Below are 17,545 nucleotides of genomic sequence, written 5' to 3'. Positions count from 1 at the left end.
TGGCGGGGCAATGAAGGGCCAAAGTGGGGTGTTATCCCATTCCCTGCGCCCAGACCCGAGGGCGGTATCGGGCCTGGATCGTCCCCGGCCCCGGTCCCCTGCAGTGTCTCCTCCTCCGATCCCCTCCCAGGCGGACGTTCCGAGCCCAATTAATTGAGTAAAAGCGGGAGGGAAGGACCCTCTGCGCGGCGGCTGGCCCCCCGCCCCTTCTGCGCGCCCCTTTTCCCGCCCTGGGTGGCATCTCCTCCGCCTGCATCCACAAGGAGCCTCTGATTAATGAGGTTTGGGCCGGCCCCCACCCCGCCCCAGCCCCAGCCTCCGCGGGAGAGGGCGGGGACGGCGGGAAACGCAGCCCGGGGAGAAAGGGGGGCGGGGCAAGGGCGCGCGGTACACCCCCCCCCCCCGCGCCTCACGCCCATTGGTCGCTCGTGCCATCCGTCGGGAGGCGCGGCGCCAATGCAGGCGGCGGGGCGGGGCGACCGCGCAGTGTGTGCCTGCGTAACGACGAGTCACATGTTGTTTTGCTCTTCTTAGTTCAGTCACTCGGTGCGCGATGTGTTACTCACAGTGCGGCGGGGACCGCGAAGAGCCCGGGTCGCCGTTGGCAGCAGCAGCGGCAGCGGCAGCAGCAGCAGCAGTCCCGGCAGCAGCGCGGACCCGGAGTGCCCAGGCGCACCCCGGCACCCCGAGCGCGGTGCGGCGGCGGGACTAGTGCGGCAGCGCGAGCCTTAGGCTCGGCCCCTCGACTAGGGGACCCCGACTCTCCGCCCAGCCAGCGAGTCCCCAGGCGCCGCCCGAGAGCCCGGGAGGCAGCGGCCACGGGCAGCCGGGCCAGGCGGCGGCCACCGCCGGCGCTGGGCATCCTCTGGGGCTCCGGATCGCGGAGGGTGCTGCGCCACCGCTCGGTGTCGGCCCCCGCGGGCCTCCCCGAACCTTCCCCACCTCCTGGGCCCAAGGGACGTGGGCTCGAGCGGGCGAGCAGGGGTGAGGGAGCAGCCCCCGCCTGCGCCCCCTCTGCTCCCCCCGAGCCCCTTTACACTGGGCTGGGCATCGCGGCCTGAAGTGCCCGGGATGGCGAGCCCGCCGCTGCACGGGCCCCCGGCGCCGGCGGGCGGCGATGGCCCCAACCTCAACAACAACAACAACAACAACAACCACAGCGTGCGCAAGTGCGGCTACCTGCGCAAGCAGAAGCACGGCCACAAGCGCTTTTTCGTGCTGCGCGGGCCCGGCGCGAGCAGCGACGAGGCGACAGCGGGCGGGGGTCCGGCGCCGCAGCCTCCGCGGCTCGAGTACTACGAGAGCGAGAAGAAGTGGCGGAGCAAGGCGGGCGCCCCGAAGCGGGTCATCTCGCTGGACTGCTGCCTGAACATCAACAAACGCGCCGACGCCAAGCACAAGTACCTGATCGCCCTCTACACCAAGGACGAGTACTTCGCCGTGGCAGCCGAGAACGAGCAGGAGCAGGAGGGCTGGTACCGCGCGCTCACCGACCTGGTCAGTGAGGGCCGCGCGGGTGCCGGCGACTCAGCCCCCACCGCGATCCACGCCGGGTCCTGCAGCGCCTCCTTGCCCGGCACCCTGGGCGGCTCCGCCGGCTCCGATGACAGCTACGGGCTGGCGGCGCCCGCCACGGCCGCCTACCGCGAGGTGTGGCAGGTGAACCTGAAGCCCAAGGGCCTGGGCCAGAGCAAGAACCTGACAGGCGTGTACCGCCTGTGCCTGTCTGCGCGCACCATCGGCTTCGTGAAGCTGAACTGCGAGCAGCCGTCGGTGACGCTGCAGCTCATGAACATCCGCCGCTGCGGCCACTCCGACAGCTTCTTCTTCATCGAGGTGGGCCGCTCGGCTGTCACCGGCCCCGGCGAACTGTGGATGCAGGCTGACGACTCGGTGGTGGCCCAGAACATCCATGAGACCATCCTGGAGGCCATGAAGGCGCTCAAGGAGCTCTTCGAGTTCCGGCCGCGCAGCAAGAGCCAGTCGTCTGGCTCCTCTGCCACTCACCCCATCAGCGTCCCCGGCGCGCGCCGCCACCACCACCTGGTTAACCTGCCTCCCAGCCAGACGGGCCTGGTGCGCCGCTCGCGCACCGATAGCCTGGCTGCCACCCCGCCGGCCACCAAGTGCAATTCATGCCGGGTGCGCACGGCCAGCGAGGGCGACGGCGGCGCGGCGGCCGGAACCGGGGCGGCGGGCGGCAGGCCGGTGTCGGTGGCCGGGAGCCCGTTGAGCCCGGGGCCGGTGCGTACACCTCTGAGCCGCTCACACACCCTGAGCGCCGGCTGCGGCAACCGCGCGAGCAAGGTGATGCTGGCGCCGGCAGGGGGCGCCCTGCAACACAGCCGCTCGATGTCTATGCCCGTGGCGCACTCGCCCCCAGCAGCCACCAGCCCAGGCAGCCTGTCGTCCAGCAGCGGGCATGGCTCGGGCTCCTACCCGCTGCCTCCGGGCCCGCACCCGCACCTGCAGCATCCCCTGCACCACCACGCGGGCCAGCGGCCCTCCAGCGGCAGTGCTTCAGCCTCTGGCTCCCCCAGCGATCCCGGCTTCATGTCCCTGGATGAGTACGGCTCCAGCCCTGGGGACGTGAGAGCCTTCTGCAGCCACAGGAGCAACACGCCTGAGTCCATCGCCGAGACGCCCCCTGCCAAGGATGGGAGTGGGAGCGAGCTATACGGGTACATGAGCATGGACAGGCCCCTGAGCCACTGTGGCCGCCCCTACCGTCGAGTCTCAGGGGATGGAGCCCAGGACTTGGACAGAGGGTTGAGGAAGAGGACTTACTCCCTGACCACACCTGCCCGGCAGCGGGCGGTGCCCCAGCCCTCCTCTGCGTCCCTGGATGAGTACACCCTGATGCGGGCCACCTTCTCTGGCAGCTCTGGCCGCCTCTGCCCATCCTGCCCCACGTCCTCTCCCAGAGTGGCCTATCACCCTTATCCTGAGGACTATGGTGACATTGAGATCGGGTCCCATAGGAGCTCCAGCAGCAACCTGGGCACGGATGATGGTTACATGCCCATGACCCCTGGAGCGGCCCTCATGGGTGCTGGCAGTGGCAGCAGCAAGAGTGACGACTACATGCCCATGAGCCCCACCAGCGTGTCTGCCCCGAAGCAGATCCTGCACCCACGGGTTGCTGCTGCAGCTCTGCCCCCGACGGGCCCTGCAGCGCCGGCACCCGGCAGTGTGGCGGGCAGGGCCTTTCCGGTGAACAGGGCCGGCTACAAGGCCAGCTCCCCGGCGGAAAGCTCTCCTGAGGACAGTGGCTACATGCGCATGTGGTGTGGCTCCAAGCTGCCTACAGAGAGCACCGACGGCAAGCTGCTTCCCAACGGGGACTACCTCAACATGTCCCCCAGCGACGCGGGCACCTCGGGAACCCCACCGGACTTCTTCACCGCCGCCTTGCACGGCGCTGGAGAGATGCTCAGGAGCGTCCCTGGCTACTGCTACAGCTCCTTACCCCGCTCCTACAAGGCTCCCTACACCTGCAACGGGGACAACGACCAGTACGTGCTCATGAGCTCCCCCGTGGGGCGCATTCTGGAAGAGGAGAGGCCGGAGCCTCAGGCCAGCGTGGGGACCACGCACCCGGCCAGCAGCGTGGTGGCTGGGGTAGCTGGGGGCAGCCACACTCAGCCTCCTCACTCCGTAGTGCCTTCTGCAGGGAGGCAGAGTGGCAGCGGCAGCAGCCGCCCGGAGGGCTTCCTGAACCAGCGCTGCCGGGCAGTGAGGCCCACGCGCCTGTCCCTGGAGGGGCTTCAGACCCTGCCCAGCATGCACGAGTGCCCTCTACCGCCTGAGCCCAAGAGCCCAGGCGAGTACATCAACATTGACTTTGGCGAGGCTGGAGCGCGCTTGTCGCCACCGGCCCCTCCGATGCTGGCTTCGGCGGCCTCGTCCTCCTCGCTGCTGTCTGCCAGCAGCCCCGCCTCGTCCCTGGGCTCTGGCACCCCGGGCACGAGCAGTGACAGCCGGCAGCGCTCCCCGCTCTCCGACTACATGAACCTTGACTTCAACTCCCCCAAGTCACCCAAGGCTGATACCCAGAGCGGGGACCCAGTGGGCTCCTTGGATGCCCTCCTGTCCCCCGAGGCCTCCGGGTACCCGCCGCTGCCCCCGCGCCCTGCCGCCCCCTCCTCCAGTTCGCAGCTGCAGCCACCTCCGCCACCCCCTCCAGGGGAGCTGTACCGCCTGCCTCCTGCACCCACATCCCAGGGCCCCAGTGCCGCCTCGTCTTCGTCCTCGGAGACTGGGGACAATGGTGACTACACCGAGATGGCCTTCGGCGTGGCTGCCACCCCGCCGCAACCCATCGTGGCCCCCCCAAAGCCAGAAGGTGCCCGCGTGACCAGCCCCACGTCCGGCATGAAGAGGCTGAGTCTCATGGATCACGTGTCTGGGGTCGAGGCCTTCCTGCAGGCTGGCCAGCCCCCGGACCCCCACCGGGGGGCCAAGGTCATCCGTGCAGACCCACAGGGGGGCCGCCGCCGCCACAGCTCTGAGACCTTCTCCTCAACCACCACTGTGACTCCCGTGTCTCCGTCCTTTGCTCACAACCCGAAGCGCCACAACTCGGCCTCCGTGGAAAATGTCTCTCTCAGGAAAAGCAGCGAAGGGAGTGGCAGCGGCGTCCTCGGTGGGGGTGACGAGCCCCCTGCGTCCCCTCGCCAGTTGCAGCCACCACTCGCCCAGCAGGCGCGGCCATGGACACCAGGTCAGCCTGGGGGCCTGGTTGGCTGCCCCGGGGGCAGTGGCTCTCCCATGCGCAGGGAGACCTCAGCTGGCTTCCAGAATGGCCTCAACTACATTGCCATCGATGTAAGGGATGAGCCAGGGCTATTGCAGTCTCCACAGCAACACCCGCACCTGCATCCGCACCCGCAGCCAGGCGACAAGAGCGCCTGGGGCCGGACCCGTAGCCTCGGGGGTCTCATCAGCACTGTGGGGGCCAGCAGCACCGGTGGGGTGTGTGGGGGGCCAGGCCCTGGAGCGCTGCCCTCCAACACCTATGCCAGCATTGACTTCTTGTCCCATCACCTGAAGGAGGCCACCATTGTGAAAGGTGAGGCCCTTCACCTTGTGGCTGGTGGGAGGAAGGGTGGGTGAGCGTTGGTGGGTTCACTCCTCTTCCCTTTTTTGGTACCTTGACCTAAATGCCAAAATATTGGCCCTGGCTTCTTGTTTTGTTTTACTTTAGGCTCCTGTGTCCTCCTCTTTCCCCAAAGACCTTGCCAAGAACAGTCAAATCATCTTTGAGTTGAATGTGAAGCTTCCTACTCAGGAAACTACTATTTGTATTTGTGGGTGTTTTTTGGTGTGCTTTTTTGCCCTACACGTTTCTTCTTTCCCACCTATTAACACTGGACATGCTCTCCAGGTCCCCACCTTAAACCCATCTTCTTGATCTGAGAGTGGGCAAGTTCTGCTAGGAAGGGCCCTGAAGTTCTGACTTCTCCCAGGCTTGTACCTTTCATTTTTCTCTTTGTTTTCCTGGAGCAGGGCCCCAGCTGATTCTTGCTGAGCCTCAAAGTTTATAAAAACAGGCTCGAAAGTCACTTAGGAAATGAGCATCCATTTTTGTGGCCGCTAAAGGGAACAGTTAACCATTTACAGTTTACACATAAACTATAGGGGCTTTTCCATTGGAGACATTCCTTTTCTCCTAAGGGGCTGAAATAGTAATGCTGCTTAAACACAGCTTAAAAGCCGTGGTTCTCAAACTTGAGCATACCTGGGAGTCACCTGGAGAGTCTGCTGAAACCAGGATGGCTGGGCATGTGTAAAGCCCCAGGGATTCTGATGCAGTAGGTCTGGGGTGTGGCCCAGAATTCGCATTTCTAAGAAAGTCTCCAGGTTGTGCTGCTGCTGGTGGCTAGGGGACCATCCTTTTGAGAGCCCTGTCCCAGGTTAGACCCACCTGAGGAGGTTTGAGAAATTGGCCTATGGGGCCTCACGCCAGACACTCAAGTAAAACATCCCATGGGCAGAGTGGAGGCCTGAGCATTTTTCAGTTGCCCAGGTGATAATATGCAGCCAGGATTTAGAATCAGTGCTTTAGAGAAAACGAGAGAAGACAACATCATGGGGCTTTTCAAGAACAATTGGATAGGATGGTAACCCCGTATTGTTCTTCACATTCTCATCAAATATCCATGAGGAGAGAGAGACCGCTTGCTTTGCAGCTGGCGGTGCATTCTCACTGTCTCAAACTTTGAATGATGTGGGGGGGAGAGAGAAATAAAGGGGTGAGGGTTGTTCAAGGGTTTCTTTTTTAATTGTGTAGCTGATTCTCTGCAGGGTTGCTGGTAAGATAGAGGCACTGTGGGAACCACAGAACACATAGTAGTGGATGCTGTCCTAGATGCTGGCCTAAGGTCAGCAGTCTGCAGGGGTTACAACAAGGTGATGATCAAGGTGGCTTGGGCATCCATATGCTGTTTTTTTTGTTTGTTTTTTTTTTTCCTTAAAGTAAACATCAGTTTAATGCTGTCTAAATGCAGCATGTGTTTGATAATATCCATGGGATTTAAAATTATAGCTGGAGGGTAAATGCCCTGTTATTGTAATATAACAGAGGGAAAGCTATTTACGTTTTTATTAAAACCATAGAGTAAAAGATGAAAAGAGTCACAGAATTATAAGGAATGGGGTGCTTCAGTATCTAATTAAATCAATTGCAAGTTGTCAGAATGTTTCCCTTAAATGGTGACTCGCAGCTGAAGGTCATTTTCCTTGGAGTTATGATAGGCACTACAGGTACCTCTGAAAAATTGCTAGTGTGTCATGGAGTTAAGGATTAGCTACCTTTCAAGACACAGACCATATAAACACACCGTATAACTAGAATCAAGTGTTGGGGGCGGGAGGGGATTTACACACACACACAAATTTATTTGGTATGCCCAAATGGGTATATGCCACAGTGAACATGAAAGTACATTTTGCTGAAATCTGATTCTAATCAGAAAAACAGTCTGAGAACATAACACCTTTTACTGTTTCTGGTGGAGTAGGCGGTAAAAACCTGGACTGGATTCAGGAGGGCCCCAGGAGTGGGTTCTTATAGTAACAGGAGGAGTGAGCTGGAGTGTGCCTGCGACTGCAGGCCTGAAAGGAGTCGAGGCCTTTTTGATAAAGTAGATACATTCAGAAACATGATTCATGTATGATATAATGCCCTTTTCAGACTAGGGAAAATTTTAAACTGCAAGAGATAAGTTTAGCTAGAGACCCTATTTAGCCTGTTTTGTTTAAGATTTCCCACCAGTATAAAATTCCTTTCAACCTATAGGATTCAGGATTCTGAAATCAGAACAGCAGTTTGTATGTTTCATGGTGGCTGAACAAAGATGAGAGATCGTTTTGGTTGCTGTTTTTCCAAAGTCTGTGTGGTAAACACGCTTTTAAGAAGGAAAAGGGTTCTTTTTAAACAAAATTGATAATTTGCAATTAATCAATTGTGCCTCAACCACATTAAAAAAAAAGGATCACATGCTAAATGGGTTTCTAGTAAACTCTTTTGAACACAGAGAACAGCAGAATAGGAAAGAGGAGGGTGTCATCTTAATTAATGTGCAAGCTGTGGTCTGTGAAGCCAGGAGAACATTTAGAAACTCAGAATGAGCATCCACTTGTATTTAACTCATGTATGCCCGTAGACATTTGTTTGGGGTGCTCATAAATAAAAAAGCTCATAGGAGATTAATAATTTCATCCTTTGAGAGAATAATTTCTAGAAGGAAGACTTGCAAAGCATTTCTTTGAAGATGAAATAGAAAAAGAGCTTCCTGGGTCATTGCATGCACTGCTCTGGCTCTCAGAAGTGGCATATGTTTTGTTTCCACATCGAGCTTCTCGGGTTCTGCATGGAAAAACTGCATTGGTTATACTGAAGCAGAATAATTTGGGGTCACTGGGTAGCGTTTGGTATTTGCATAAGTGGTGACCAAGACTAAGGTTCCAGCAGTCTTTGATAGTTGTTTACAATATAATTGGGAATGGGGGTGAGGTTTAAATGCTCAAGCCAATTAAAAGTTAGTACACTTGAGATATATGTACATAATGTAGACATATTAGTCCAGAGAAAATAAAAGTTTAACTAAAGTTTGCATCTCATTTGTAAGTGGGGGAGGTTATTTACCGTGTATTTTACGTGTGTGTGTGTGTGTGTGTAGAAAAATCCAGCCAATCTGTTAGCCTGTTGTTGTTGGGGAAGTTGGAAGTATGTTACTGAATTTGCTATGCTTTAAAACTACTTTTAAAAATTAACTCTTACATATTTTTGTGTTGATTATAGATTGTATTTTAGTGTTCGTTTTTAGTGGGATTTTTATTCTAAGATTGTTTTTTCCATGTGTACAAGGCAGATTAGGTAAGCATTGCCACTGGAAGCATCTGTATTTAAATTTTGTTTGAGTAAAAGGGTCTGTTTATGCATAGCCTATGGTAAAAGTATCATGGAACAAGAGAAATGTTTCCACAGGAACAATACAGTCACGACGTATGTTTAAAAGTGTTGCCTGTTGAAGTCTTCCAGCAAAGAACTTGCACACTTTCAGAACGCCAGTGAGATTGCTTGACGAACAATACCCCTTATTTTTTCTGTTGGGCATGTTTTTCGGCTTTAGCTGGATAGCTTTGTCATAATAGGATAATAATGTGCACTGCTCCTACCCTATTCTTAGTTGTCTCACTAAGATCCAATGAAAACACAGAGGCTTTGGTGAATGAAAGTCACATGACTTGTTCTATTTCCTTTATTGAAAGAGAAACCTTTACAAAAATAGTACTTCGTAGAAGGAAGCATACATAGTATGTGGAACACTAAACCAGAAATCAGGAAACCAGGTTTCCAGTTGCTGATCTTAATGAGTCTTTGTGTGACCAGAGGGAAACCATTTAATCCCTCTTTCTTACTTTCTCTGTCTGTAAAATGGGATAATTATAAGCCTCTCCCTTCAGTGTCACAGGGCCACCGGGAGGTCCAGGAGATAGTAAATATTAACAATGGTTAAGCTCTTCTAAAGAAATGTGCTAAAACATCTAATGACACTATTGATACTTGTTACCTTGAAACTGTGAGAATATACAGGAAAGATGCTTTTGTAAATAGGCGTTCTCTTAAAAAAAGACAAAAAACTCTTAGTTGTCTGACAGTGGAGCCAATCAATACCTGTTTAAGACATGTTTGCCTTTTCTGTTTGATTGCTAGTTCCACCTCAGTCTCCAGAAACCATTGTTTTTTTCCCTTTTTTTAACTTTTTTTTTTTCATAGATAATTATCAATTGTAAGGAAAGCGTGTCTTAAATTACATAATAAAATAACTATTAAGGAAAATAGCGCCCTAATCCTGAAACTATACTAAGACCATACTTTTGATTATCTTTTTTTTTATTTGTTTACATATTAAGAGATATCGTCAAATGGTGTCAAGATGGAAATGTATGATTACAATATAGATGTATTTAAATGGACAGTTTTGGTTCTTCATGCTGGCTGCAGTGAAAGGCAGACGCAACTCTTAAACTTTCAGTAGTTGACTCATCCATTGTTCAGCCCTGGAGTTTCACTCTTTGGGGTTGATTTAATTAGAATGGTCACCCCTGCACTGTTTTGATTTGTTTGGTTGTCAAACATTAGGAAAAACTTCTGGTGTTTGGTTCTTCTGTAGTTCCACAGACCCACTCCCCCCACAAAAGGAATTTTATTAGATAGTTAATGTGTTATGTCCTTTAGAACTATTAGTATTTAAATGAAATGTCTTTCTGAAGAGGAGAACTTGCAGAAGTTTTAGTAACAGCTCAGGTATAATGGGTTTTCTGTTAAAATTCCCACTAATGCATTTTCTGTAGAAGCATAGTTACAAGAGCTAGTTAACTTTTGGTATCAGATTTGGCAAGTGGAGAGGTTTCTTTGTTGTGTTTTTTTTTTTTTTTTTTGGGGGGGGGGGTAGCACAGAATCAAGTGTTCCCATTTCACCTTAGAAACTTAAGGGAAAATGTAACTTTACTCTTTTATCTGCACTGCCAAGTAGAGTGGGGGAAACACTCCGAGGGAAGCAAAGCTATGCCCTGCCCCAAAGCCAGACCTTCACTGAGGCCACTATACTGGGGACTTCTCTGCAGACTGGACTACAGACAGGCAGAATGTGTATCTCTATACAAGTCAGGCAAGGCATTTTCATGTTGTTGTTTTAGTAAACATGTGAAAAACCGAACCTCTGTAATAATCAGTTCATGCTATTTGTCAGTGGCAGGTTTTGTGAAAACAGCTATGCAAATTTAAATGGGAACATTCTTTCTGTGTTGACTTTGTTGATTTGAAGGTATTCTTAGGGATTGCAGTGAATCATTATTTTGAATCATTCATGGGAGATTATTATAGACAGTTCAGTGGTAGGTTTTTTGTGAACTGGTGAAGTTATCACTCAAGGCGAAGGAAATGCTGAGATTGATAATTGCTACTGATTATTCGATTTCTTTCTAGATAGCTACAGAGACTTACACTGAGTGGCCAGATTATTATGATCTCTGAATGCATAATAATCTGGCCACTCAGTGTATATATATATATATTAGAGGCTTGGTGCATGAATTCGTGCATGGTGGAGTACGACCAGCCTGGCCAGGGGCAAGGGACATGGGCGGTTGGCTGGCCTGCCTGCTGGTCGAACTCCTGGTCGAGGGGACAATTTGATATTAGCCTTTTATTATATAGGATATACACTGAGTGGTGAGATTATTATGCATTCAGAGATCATCATAATCTGGCCACTCAGTGTGTATTAACTGCACTAAAATAAAAGGCACAGAAGAAATTTTGAGTAGAGAGAGTTAGAGTTTATGTTGCATATTGTTTTGTGGGCACAAATAATACAATATACTTCTCTGCATTGTATTGGAACTGAATTCATTGAATTTTGCTGAAATAGAATTTGGTTAAAACTTTTAGGCTCCCGATAACATAGTCAGTTTAGGGATTCTGATTTCTTTTGAGCTAGAAAAAAATATTAAATTTGCAGAAAGTCGCTTCTACATGTCCAGAAACTTTATAAAACTTGAGCAAGCAAATGCATCTTCAAACTTGGCCTGTATTTGTGAATGTGACATAGTACTTTTTCTATGCAAATTTAAAAGTAGTTACTTAAATCAGTTTATCTTTTGCCTCCAAATTCTAAGTATAACTAACAATACCACCAAAACTTGGTGGGCAATGAATGATTTTGAAAGGATGCTATTGAAATTGGAGATAATAAAAATGTAACCATTATTCTGATCAACATTTTTTTAAATTCTGATCAATATTGAAAGATAAGCGCAAGCCCCTCTCCTCTTTGGATCAGAATATTTGCTTAAAATTCAAAAGGTGTTTTTCTTTACTTCATAGTGTTAAGACATTTTCATATATATAGTATCACATAACACTCCAAAAACCTTATGACATAGATAGGGCCACTTGGATCCCCAATTTTTAAAATAAGGAACTTGCAGCTTTAAGAGGGCTAGTGATTTACTCAAGATTCTCAAGCCAAAGGGAATAGTGTTGGGCTTTATACAAAGATGCTGTTTCACCAGCATTTTCCTATAACATTTTGTTTTTTATTTCACTAGGGTGATAATTTCTCTTTGTGCATTATTCGTTTGGAGTAAAATGGGGACAGTTAAGCAGAAAGACCGGACATTGAAGGAAAGTCCCCTCTGAAGAGCTTAGGATTTGATATTACTTTCAGGGCTCTCATATTGTCAGGGGATTTTAGGGTTCAATCAAGTGGTTGGTTGGTCATCTGTTCAGGGTTGTTGTTTTTTTTTGTTGTTGTTGTTGTTTTTTGTCTCGCTTCCAGGACTTCTAGTGGTCTGCATAGTGGAAAACTTACATTCCTTCTCCTGTTTTTGTTTCAGAAAAGCAAACTATATATTATACTTGATAAGATACCTCCCCATCACCACCACCACCAAATACATTAAAACTCTTTCCACACAGTGTAGTGACAACCAGAAAAAAATACAAGGACGTTTTGAGGGAAAAGGGTAGGGAACCATTGGTATAATGTAACTTATTTTTAAGGTTGTGAAAACAGAGCCCAAGGGAGGTCGGGAGTCTTTTCCAAGGTCACTGATTTAATTAGTTGGTAAAGATGTTTGTAAATATTATCAAGAAAGAATAGGGAATTCTCTGTCTCTGTAGGTCTTTGTGTACTGATGAATAACTTTCTCCCAGGATATGGCCTGTTCCCTCTAGAACAGTTTAGTATTTGGGGAAGTGGTATCCATCTTTTTACTTTGGAACATTTCAGTAAATTCTTTCATGCATAGACAAGGTATGCTAGTGGGCAGAAACAGAGAATGCAGAGGTGTTCCTAAGTCAGGAGTATGTTTTAATCAGGGAACTAGGGCTGCTCATGACTATGTGAGCAGTGTTACTGGATGAGGCAGAAGAGTGAAGTTTTGCTAAACACTCTCATGTGCTTGTGAAATAAAAAGGAGAAGAAATAAAATTTTGGGGATAATTCAGGCCTCTATTTGGGAAAATGTAAGTTCTTTCTCTTTGTAGATTGGCTCACCCTGGGCCACTGATTACCTAAGGCAGTGGTCAGCAAACCACGGCTCGCAAGCCACATGTGGCTCTTTGGCCCCTTGAGTGTGGCTCTTCCACAAAATACCACGTGCAGGCGCACACATACAGTGCGATTGAAACTTCATGGCCCATGCGCAGAGGTCGGTTTTCGGCCTGGGCGAGTCTATTTTGAAGAAGTGACGTTAGAACACTCAAGGGGCCAAAGAGCCTCATGTGGCTCGCAAGCCGCGGTTTGCCGACCACTGGCCTAAGGGGTCATTTGGTGTGTCGGTTGCTGCTTGAGGTGTCTTTAAGATGCATTTACTCTATAAGTAGTATACCATGTATTCCTCATTATGAATAAGTCCATTAACAGGTTCCTAAGAAATGAGTCATTAACCTATTTAATGATGAGTTTATTTAAAAACTAACCAATTTAGAATTTACCTAAGAACCCATAAGTCAGTCATCAGTTGTTGCAAGGTATTCTGCGGAGTGAATTCTTTTACCAGTGTCCTTTTTTTCAGGTCCGCCCCCCCCCCTTTTTTTTCCCTAATGAAAACATTTAATTGAGTTTTTATATGAAGAGAAATGTTTTTCCCAAAGGTGCTACCTTTCTGCTAATGTGACTATAACGCCACATGCAAAAGGATAAAGAAGACCTAAGCAAACATAAAAAGTCATAAGCTACCCATGTTTTTCAGAAATGTAATCGGGCATCCATGGCCTCGTGCTCCTGCGGTGACTCAGGGTTTTGTTTACATTCGCTGTCAGTCTCTGCAGCATCCTAGGAGAGAGTACTTCCTTCCTAGCAGATGGCAGCCTCAGGGCCCTGTGCCTGCCGTTACAAGCAGTGTGCACAAGTGCTCCCTCTACCCAGCATCTCTGTTGACAAGAGGCATGGGATTGGAGACTGTCTGTCACACAGGATCAACAAAACAGGGGAAGGCTTTCTCCTTCCATTGGGGATTAATGGAGCGATGAAGCTACTTTTCAGGTTATGAAGAAAGCAAAGTTCAGAGTATCCTTGCGGTAGGTTATCTGTTGGTCACTTAGCAAGTCAGGCCGAACAGCTGACAGGATAGAGATCCTGATGTGGTCTCTAGGGAATCCTCACATTTAAGCCCAGCAGGCTTCCTCTGCGAGAGAGGTTCGGAACCCTTCTGTGAAATCTCGCCTTCCGCCGGGGGCCTGGGAATTGAGCGCTGACTTCGGGGTCCATTGCTGGTCGTGGAAAGTCACTGAAAATAGGGACTGAAGTAAGCGGCCATCTGATGCCTGTGAATTCCGGGGTCTGTTGTAGAGGCCACGCCCAAGCCCATCATGTGAGATTCACCACCAGCCACTGGCCCCGTCAGGCCCATTTCACACCCAGCAGGGCCTCCTGCATCCCTTGCCTTGTTCCTGGCTTCCAGAGCCCCTCGGTGGAGGGATGGATTGGGGGTAAATTGTGAAGTAGGGGGAAAAGTTTGCAAATAGGACAGGATGTTCTTACCAAATTTAAAAATGAAGCAAATAATGCTTGAGGAACTCTGGACAGTAAGGCATGGATTAGAATGTGATGAGCAGTGTGGTTTTGTTTGCAGATCAGAAATGGAGGTACTAGCATTCTGGTACACTGTGGACATCACTGGGTTCTGAACTTACAAGACAACAGAAATTCCTAGAAAGGAAGATAATAGTGGCCAGTTTCTTATACCACACCCTGGATGCATTTAAAAAAAAGATTACTAAAGTGATCTTTGGCCATGTTGTGCTTCTGTTTTATTCTTATATGAACATAGGGGTTTTATTTTAATTGTTTTCCAACAGAAAAGTGACATAAAAATAACACTTTTCATATGCAAATGGAACAAAACAAATCCATAAGCTATATCTATGCTCTTCCAGTTTTATATATATCAAATACATTTGTGAAACCTCTACAAAGAAGTAAGATGAAACCTCTATACTTCACCAAGTAGACTTCTTAAAAACACACAGTTCAATTGAAAATATTCAGCTGTGCTTTAGTAAAATATGTTAGCTGCACAACTGCAAGATCTAATATTTTCCTTCTTTAGGATCCTGTAAATCCAGGAGTGTAAATTTATTGTATGGTCAGTTTTAGGAAACTGACTTGAACTGGTTGAGTAAACAAATTTAAAACTTTAATAATGAATGGTGTGGATATATTAAACAGGAAAGCCTGACAAACTTATACACATGAATGACTTTAGAAATTCTTTAAAATTTTACTTATTTTGGCAAAGTTTTGCAATGTTTTGCATTTTCTTTTAAAGTTCTAACATTTCTGTACCTTCATTAATGACCTTTTTGTCTTTAGGGTCCTATCAAAATGTTAAAGATGCCTCAGAACTGACTCACCTTAATTCTGTTTTACTTCTTATCATTATTTGCAGTTTAGCTTATCAGTAGTGCTGGTTTATTAGTAGTCTTAGTTCCAAGTGAAATAACCGCAGCAGTAAAATATCCACGTTTCCCCGGCATGGAGCATTTAATTAAGTTCCTAGAATAACTCCAGGCGATAAGCATTCATCTTCACAGCTCCGGGGTCCCTGCAGTTCAGTTGGAACGTTCCGAAGTCAGGGGGTGTGCAGCCATTTCCTAAAGCTGGGAGATGGTTGATGTTGAAGCCAGTCGGTTTACTGAGAATTCATTGTGTACCAACACGGGAGTAGATGTTCTGGGAGATACAGGCAAGTCTGAAACAAGCCTCTGTCCCCTCGGCGCCTTTATAGTCCACTTGGACAGCACCCCACTCAAGCTGCCTTCTGGGCAGCCACTCTGAACCCTTCGTTAGGTGCCCACTCTCCAGGCATTCTTGGCCAAAGACAAAGAATGGGACGTCCCTGCTGGGGCTGTGGGTGCCCTTGCTGGAAAGTTCTGAAGGAACCATTCAGACGTTGAGCCCCTTCCCTACACAGACTTGGGGTGCATTCGAGGAGGCTGCATTTCTGGATCGGTTTTCTTCTCTGAGAAACTATAGGTTTGATTTTGCTGGAGTCCTAGCTCCTAGGTGTCAGCCTGCTCTAAGCTGTTGGCAGCCTTGCCTCCTCACGATTCCAGTGTTTCTCCTTGTGCCCAGTCTTTGTTGGCAGTGATGGTATTCCAGAAACTTCCCAGGGCTGGTTTATTGGTCTCCCTTTCCCGTGCCTGCTGATTCTTCTCTGGCTCGCCTTTAAGTATTGCTTTAAAAAGACACTCCCTCTTTAATATGTGATAGGAATTCTTCCTGCAAATTCCCTAGACATTCACAGCTGCACCCGCGAGAGAGCTCACATTGAAAATGGGGTTCATGCCCTAGCTGGCTTGGCTGTGTGGATACAGCGTCGGCCTGCAGACTGAAGGGTCCCAGGTTCGATTACAGTCAAGGGCACATGCCCGGGCTGCGGGCTCAGTCTCCAGTGGGAGGCGTGCAGGGGGCAGCCGATGAATGATTCTCTTTCATCATTGATGTTTCTATCGCTCCCCTCTCCCTGACTCTCTGAAATCAATAAAAATATATTTTAAAAAAGAAAAGAAAAAAAAGAAAATGGGGTTCATACTGCTGCTTGCACACAACTGGGCCTTTCCACAGAAAGTAAACGTTTTTAGTTACTGTTTTTCTCAGAAATAATCCACACACATTTAATACGGTCTTGGTTCTTTTTATATTTTATGTTTCAAAATTGCTTGATTTTTAATCACCCTAATAACTTCCAAATAGGATTGCGTTTTCTTAAGAAGCACCTAGAACCAGGTGCAGGTGGCTCTGACCCCTTTTGTAAAAGTGTGTATCCCGTCGTTTTTGCAGACATCCATGATCTATCCAGGAAAGCCCCCTTCTCCTCCTGTGCAGAGGAGGCCTCCTGGCCAGCAGCAGCCCCCTCCACTCATAGTGCCTCCTGCTCTGAAAGCCTGCCGCTGCTGGACCCCCTGCCCTCCGCCACAGTGGCCACTGTAGTCGGAGTAGGGCAGTCCCATTTGGTTGGGCAGCTCTGTGTTACCAACACATCAGGCTGATGGAGTCAGCTCCAGGTGAGTTTCCTGTCATTCTTACCTTTTACCACCTTTTATCTGTTCTTTCCAGAGAAAAGAAACAAACAAAAACGACAGGAACTTCACTTAAGGGCTACTTGGGAGGAGGGTAGAAGGCTGGGCTTTGGGGCAGGAGGGACAGAAAGGGTTAGATCTCCCTTCACCTTTCAAATTTAACCAAACGGTTACACTTTCATATTTTTTTCATTACAAAGAGGCCAGTTGTTCCATGCTAAATACTTTTTTGAATATTTCACTCCTTTGAAATATATTAAAGTACAGGCTACAAGAAAGAGGTTTGGTTTCTAAGCTAAAAAAAAACAAATAAATAAAAAGCAGAAGGTACTGAGTCTTCAAAGTCTACCTTTGAAACCTAGGAAATAAACTTAATTTTAAAATGTGTTCAGAATATGAGGTATTACAGGTGGTGATAAATGGTCTAGAAGATAAAGTGGGAAAGCGAGAGAAGGAGAAGGTGACAACCTCAAGGCGGTGAAGAAGCAAGTCTTGCATGTCTTTAGAGGGAGAATCCATATAGGCAAAGGGAATGAGTAGCCATGCAAAGGCCCTGGGGCCGAAGATGGCAAGTATGTTCCAGGATAAAAGTAAACCTGTGTGGCTGACACAGAGGGAGCTGGGTGAGAGTCAGTGACGTGAAGGAGGTAACAAGGGGCCATGGAGAGTCTGGTCAGCCATCGATCGTAAGGATGTTCGTTCAGATTTAAGCATAAAAGGGAGCTATAGCCTCTTTGGAGCAATATGGAGACTATTTTAAAACTTTTCTACTGAAGTCATCTCCTTTTGTCATAGTGTCTTCTTCCTTAGTGAGGCTACGTCTCGTCTTCAATTTCTTTCTCAAAAATAGTACATGAGATGTGAAGAACCCTAAAAGTTTTCTTGTGCATTGAGGATACCGAGATGTAATTGAAGTGGGGACGGCAGCCAGAAATTTGCACAAGATAA

At 49.0% G+C, this 17,545-nt stretch overlaps 1 protein-coding gene across 6 annotated transcripts in view; it reads left to right on the top strand.

The window, feature by feature from the left end:
- Positions 1-557: 557 nt before the first annotated feature.
- Positions 558-17,545, top strand: part of IRS2 (insulin receptor substrate 2) — a 29,134-nt gene continuing 12,146 nt past the window's right edge. For 2 of the 6 annotated variants that reach the window (XM_028148845.2, XM_054719960.1), the window contains exons 1-2: positions 558-5,071; positions 16,359-16,582. In XM_028148845.2, coding sequence (XP_028004646.2) covers positions 1,072-5,071; positions 16,359-16,567 — 4,209 coding nt within the window. In that variant the 5' untranslated portion in view covers positions 558-1,071 and the 3' untranslated portion in view covers positions 16,568-16,582. Of the gene's footprint in view, positions 5,072-5,206; positions 5,310-16,358; positions 16,583-17,545 lie in introns of those variants that run through there. The other 4 variants (XM_008144017.3, XM_054719961.1, XM_054719963.1 and 1 more) reach the window with 3 other exon arrangements.

This window comes from Eptesicus fuscus, chromosome 8 (genome assembly GCF_027574615.1).
Source record: "Eptesicus fuscus isolate TK198812 chromosome 8, DD_ASM_mEF_20220401, whole genome shotgun sequence".
NCBI lineage: Eukaryota > Metazoa > Chordata > Mammalia > Chiroptera > Vespertilionidae > Eptesicus > Eptesicus fuscus.
This window is presented reverse-complemented; position numbering and strand designations above follow the sequence as displayed.